General features: G+C 43.7%; 1 protein-coding gene across 1 annotated transcript in view; it reads right to left on the reverse strand.

Annotated features, from left to right (window-relative positions):
• Nucleotides 1-5,778, reverse strand: part of MEOX2 (mesenchyme homeobox 2) — a 221,233-nt gene extending 215,455 nt beyond the window's left edge. The window contains exon 1 of the mRNA XM_069211801.1: nucleotides 5,039-5,778. Within this exon, the coding sequence (XP_069067902.1) occupies nucleotides 5,039-5,531 (493 nt within the window). The 5' untranslated portion in view covers nucleotides 5,532-5,778. The remainder of the gene's footprint in view (nucleotides 1-5,038) is intronic.
• Nucleotides 5,779-6,000: the final 222 nt, after the last annotated feature.

Below are 6,000 nucleotides of genomic sequence, written 5' to 3' on the forward strand. Positions count from 1 at the left end.
AGCAATTGTCTTTGGCAATTCACTGGTCATTTGTGGACAATGCTGCCTGTCATCTTCAATGAGCACTTTGCATTCAAACACTGACCCTTTACATAATCCTATCATGAATAAATCAATCACGTTGTATAACGTAGAGAACACGATTGAGATGCGGTTACTGGGTAACAATGAAGGGCAGTGCTTCAACCTCCCAGCTTTTTGCCTGTACCACTGATTATCAACATATGCTCACCATGCTCCTGACACCACCTACAAGAAGAACGAAACCAGTTCTCCCCAAATAGCTAACCTTGCACAGTATTTTGGAGTGTACCTAAAGCTCTCACTCACCTTCATGCATGGCTTGTACATAAAATGTCCTAAAATTAATTTAAGGTGACAAGTTCGGTGCCCTAAACCACAAAGAAACATGTTCACCTAAGTGAGCATCAGCAGGATGGCAATGTCTAGTTATATGTTTATTTGTGTTTCCTCGAGAAAATCAACACAGTCTTTCTTCCCATGGGGGGTAATGTGGTCTGGAAGTCACAACCTCAGGTTTATTTCTGAAAGACAAATTTATGGTGGGTCAAGTTCTAGAAGAGGCTTCTCTGCGTGTCTCGCTGGTAGAGTTATCTGGTTCAAGACCTCTGATTGTAAAAGTCAGTGGATTGTCTCTCACTTCAGTTCAAGCCTGTCTTGACAGCCTGAAATACTGCTTTTTCATCTTTCGATGCTCATAAAAAACATTTTTCCTTCAATGAACTTCAAACAGTGGAACAAACAATGATGCTGCTAAGACTATGGAGAGTGGTTCACACGGGGACCAGGGAGACTGTTGTAGCACCAATCAAGGCTCAATTTATACGGGACAGGCTGATTTTAGAAATCTTGACCCCTAATCCCTTCTGAACCAGGTACAAAGGCTTCCCAGTAAGTGCAGAATATATATGAAAAACCCATATGTTGTATTCGAGTTATCCATTGTGGTACCCCTTCACGTGTAGTTGGCCAATCTATTGTTTGGTGAAACTGCATGCCCCTACAGCAGGATGCCAATGTCTGTGGGACATTAAAAATAGGATTTGCACTTTTCTTTCTGGCGCCGTGGTTGGACTTTCCTGTGGCCGGGAGAGTTGCACCTTTCTTTGTGTATTTTAGTAAAGTGTGTAAAACCCCAAACCTTTAAAGGCTACTTGCCACATAATTTGGTGCTAATGTTTGAATTGATGTGTGTAATGTATTATCTCCGAGTGTGAGAAGGGGCAAGGGACGTGTTGATTCAGTAATATTCCCTCTTTGGGCCTTGTTGCTTTCTTTATTGGTGCTTTCGTGCCAAGAAGGAAAGGTTTCAAATAGAAGAGCACGTTAGTAATTAGTGATTGTTCTTCAAAAATAAATCGTCAAAATACGACTCATCAATATTTGCAGGTTATTTTATATTATTGCAATAAGCAACTTAATCATCCATATCGTAGAAAGCAGGTGGGGACGGCAGTCCTGGGCCTGGTGAAATTGGGATAAACAGCAAGAATTAATGGGGGGGAGTACCTGTGCTAGCAATGAAGGGGTCCGGGGGGAGGGCAGGGTAAAAAACAAGAAAGGGGCAGTCTAGGTGCTGAACACCCAGCAAAGGGAGAAGACTGTATTGACTCATAAGTAATATATGGCAGAAGAATAATGATGATGGTGATAGTGATGATGATGATAATAATAATAATAATAATAATAATAATAATAATAATAGTGGCGATGGTGAGAGAGACAAGACGAATAGTTGTAATATAATAATAATAATAATTATTATTATTATTATTATTATTATTATTATTAGTGTCACTACTACTAAAACTACTATTGATACTATTAATAATGGTAAAAATGTAGGTACTGCAAAGTATGATGTTAATGATGAGACTACTATTAACGTTAATGCTACTCCTACTAATTATAATAATAATAGATAAAGTCGTATCACGAATAATAATAGTATTGTACTTGAATTATTATAATGTATACAAGTTTACTAATAATAATTATAATTGTCAGCAAACATTGATATTACTTTTATTAACTGACATACAATGTAGTTTTAATTAGTTATTACTCTGTTAAAAGTAACTGATATTGGAGGTCAATGATGAGAAGAAAGTGACGTGAATGCGTGTGTAAAGCACGGCTACAGCACCTGCCGTGTTAGCCACTACATAGCACAGTAGGACCACGTTTGTCGCGACACGGACGTCACTGAGCAATGAATGGAATAAATCCCTCTTATATCATCTGGTAAGAGAACTGCAGGTTAATAGGAATACTCTCGGCAAAAGCCGAGGTACGAGTCCTCGTGTAAAATGCCCTCTGTAAATTCGGATATTGTTGCTAATCACGTTATCACTTGATGGGTAGACGTTGCTGTATACTCAGAAATGCCGCCTAGGAAAGAAGGCTGGGCTGCCTGCAGCTCGAGATTCACTAATAACATAGTAAATGCATATTTCACATCTCGGGTCCCGGGATGAGGATCATTAAAAAAACTGAACCTCCCTCTGATTCGATGTCAATGAAGCGAAACCTCCGCGTAGACTGTGAACAGCGCTGCGAAGAAGGCGGGAAGACAGCAGAGGGAGTGTGTGCTAAATCATGGGGAGTCCAGTTCAAGACAAATATAAAAGGCTATTGGTGTCTTTATTGCGTTCGTATTACACAGAATAAAGTATCCCTGGTTTGATAAATCAACGACTGTACAAAGTCACTTTGTAGCGCCATGATCTCGGACAGCAGTGTCTTACGTGTTTGTACAAATACTGGTACAGCTGTCAATACGGTTTGTGGCGAAGTGTATATAATTACTAGCAGTCATAAATTATAATGAAGTGGATGGGCCGCTTTGCTTTACACCGCCGCCGCCGTCGAAATGTTTCACACCCTCAGCTGAAGGGAGAAGGCGTCGTGGCGCTGGTCCTGCCAGGCCCGGTGCATCCTTGGGGTGTCTACAAAGGCTTTCGCTTCCATTCGTGGATATAATATAATAATATGGTAAGTGCGTTGTTTTTTTCCCCATGGTGCAGGGGGAGTGAAAGTGTAACTGACATAAATGACAACGATTCTACAATGGAAATCTGTCCAACGCCTCATCAGGGGTAGTAAGCGCTATATGAATACGTAGCGCTTTGCCACAGTTTCGACTAGTGCTGTGTTGACACATGATTTTCAAATGAGTCAAAGATTACATGCTGTGGCGAAGTTATGTGCCTTTTACTGTATTACTTGAAGTTCTCAAGTTTACTTTTCAGAAATGGAGCATTACTTCAAAGGAATTTATAATGAGCAAATGTTCATACCGCTTAGTACAGGTGCGTTTTACTTGCGGCAGAGACACACGCATTAGTGGGCAGATGTGCACCCTTGTACAAAAAAAACCCTCATTACAAGTAAGTCAGAATAGGGTGCAGTAGATCCCGCAAGTGTAAAAATATACCAGTAGCCCATGGTGAGTTATTTGCCAAGTGTGGTAAATATCTCCTATTGGGAGTTCTCAGTCTGAAAAGGAGGCACTATGTGCACAATTAGCTTTTAGCAAGGCACGTCTTGCCTTTCATCCTTGCATTTCAACCCATCTTTAAATATTTAAATACTGGCTGATTTGACCTGTGGGGAATTACCAAGGGGAAACTGTAAGTTGTGTAGTTCCAATCACTGTGAGGTCAGAATTTAGCCCTGAACTTGTAATGAGGGCTTCCCTGTGCAGTCTCACAGTGTAGACCTCATACTGAGTGGCCACATCATTTGGGTAAATGCAGTAATTACCAGAATCATGAGCTTAGCTCCTAACACTGCGTCACCGCAGTTTCCCAGATAGATTTTGGGTCAAACCTGCTGAAACGTACTCGTAAAAAATGGTAACTTTGGCATGGTAAGCAATAAAATGTGTGTGTTGTTCCCTATTATTAGGGCCAAAGTCAAAATTGCGTGCAATTTATAGCCCCCAATGAATTCGGTGTCATCTTGAGGATTTGGGGGCTCCAAAAATGTTTGTGGTCCCCTGGTTTAAAAAAAAAAAAAATGATTATTATTACCCATTTGCTGCTAATTTAGGCCCGCGTTAGGGCAAAGAAGCTTTCAGAAACAGAGACTCACAAAATAAAAGTTAAATATGACTTTGCGTGAAATGGGATAGGCGGAATCCTTAAGATGACCCTGGGCAAAGATAAACAGACTTAGAGAAAGGCAGAGAGAAGAAGAAAGGGTGAGATAGGGAAATGAGCAGGTGTGACATAAAGCGAAAGTTCACTTTCTCGGGGGTGGTGGTGGTCGGGGGTGGGGGGTACTTTACTAAGAGTCATAACGAGGATAGGTGAATTCGATCCCATTGGTCTCCGGTTTCATCAGTTGTGATACTTATACAGGCCCAAACACCGAATCACTCGTAATGAGTGGCTCTGACATTCGCCCAGAACGGAAAATATCTACGTATTATGTTGAAACCAGAGGCATAAGATTTGAAAGTTCTGAAGAAAGGGTAAAACATATTTTACCAATAAAGTACACATCACGTAATGTACAGTTCTTAAACGGTGTCTCTGGACTGTGGTGAAAATGAAGTTAATTTGTCAGACATTCTAACACCGGCAGCAACAGAATAGTTTTGTAGTGATATCGATCACTTTAAATTATTTTTTAACAAAATGAATTTACACGTCTGCGGTCCGGTATAAAAACACATGGGACTTTACAATGTGCTCAATTAATTTCCTGGAGCAATGAAAACCGGGGCTCTGGAGTAAACACAAGAACCAATGACAAAATCGTTCTTTGAAAAAAGGCGAGATTTTGAACGTAGCGAATGATCGGACATGATCACTATTTTGCAGTAACCTAAGAATATGTTCCTGTAAAGTTAGCGTTGAACGTCCCGCCCCAAGTGACAGACAGCTTCAAACGTCCCTGGGCCAGCGGCAGTGCGTAAACGTCCTGCCGCAGGTGCTAATGTTTAAAGGCTGTGCCTCAGGTGGCAAGAGTGACGTAGGGGTGACGAGGAATCGGGCCAGCGGAACCTTACCTGAGCTGTCACTCTTCCTCTTGCCCGCCCTCTTCTCCGTGTCCGCTGGGGAGAGCGCCTGCCTGCTGTAGTCTCCCGGCACACAGGCCGCTCCAGTGGGGGTGCTGGAGCCCAGGCTGGGCGAGCTGGAGCACAGGACGGGGGAGCTGTTTCCCAGCTCGGGGAGTCCCGAATCTTGCTGCAGGCAAAGGTTGTGCCTGGCAGCCACGTGTGGAGAAGCCATCTGAGGAATGTGCCAGTTGGACTGGATGGGCTGGTGCTGATGGTGCTGGTGGTGGTGATGGTGGTGATGGACACGGTGGTGCTGGCTGCTGAACATCCCCTCCTCGGTAGGGTAACCAGCAATTATGCACGAAGGGGACGACGTGGACATTTCGGGATAGGACATGTGGTCAGACCTGCCGTGAAGGGCCAGCGGTGACTGCGAGAAAGGGTGCAGGCTCTGGGCAGCTGCATGAGGGCTGCGTAGGCAGCCAAACAGAGTGTGATCCATGGCACTCGCGTCTCAGGCTCCAGTCATAGGAGGTTTCCCGAAGCAGAGGTCCAGCCCGGTGTGCGCCCCCGATGATCTGTGAACGTGGGGTCGGCTCCTGAAGGGAGAGTGCGCGGTGCTAGAAGTCCAGGCCGGTCCGCGGGCCAGTCCCGCCCTGCTCCAGTCCTGTCCCTAACCGAGATCACGACACAGCGGAGCGCTCGGATGTCAAGTGAGGGAGATGCTAAAGCCAGTGGAATATGGTCCCTGAGCACTGCGCTAAGGGGGAAACAGTTCTGAGAGGTTATAAATAGCGTGTAATCCGAGCCGGGGGCTGGTTTGGGAGCGCAGCGCTGACCACATGTAACTCCCTCCAAAACTCATGCCTAAATTGCACACATTACACAAACACGCATACAAAATGCATGCAAACTCCATAATAGAACGGCGTGTTTGATATATATATATATATATATATATATATATATAT

Source organism: Pleurodeles waltl, chromosome 10 (assembly GCF_031143425.1).
Source record: "Pleurodeles waltl isolate 20211129_DDA chromosome 10, aPleWal1.hap1.20221129, whole genome shotgun sequence".
Taxonomy (NCBI): Eukaryota; Metazoa; Chordata; class Amphibia; order Caudata; family Salamandridae; genus Pleurodeles; species Pleurodeles waltl.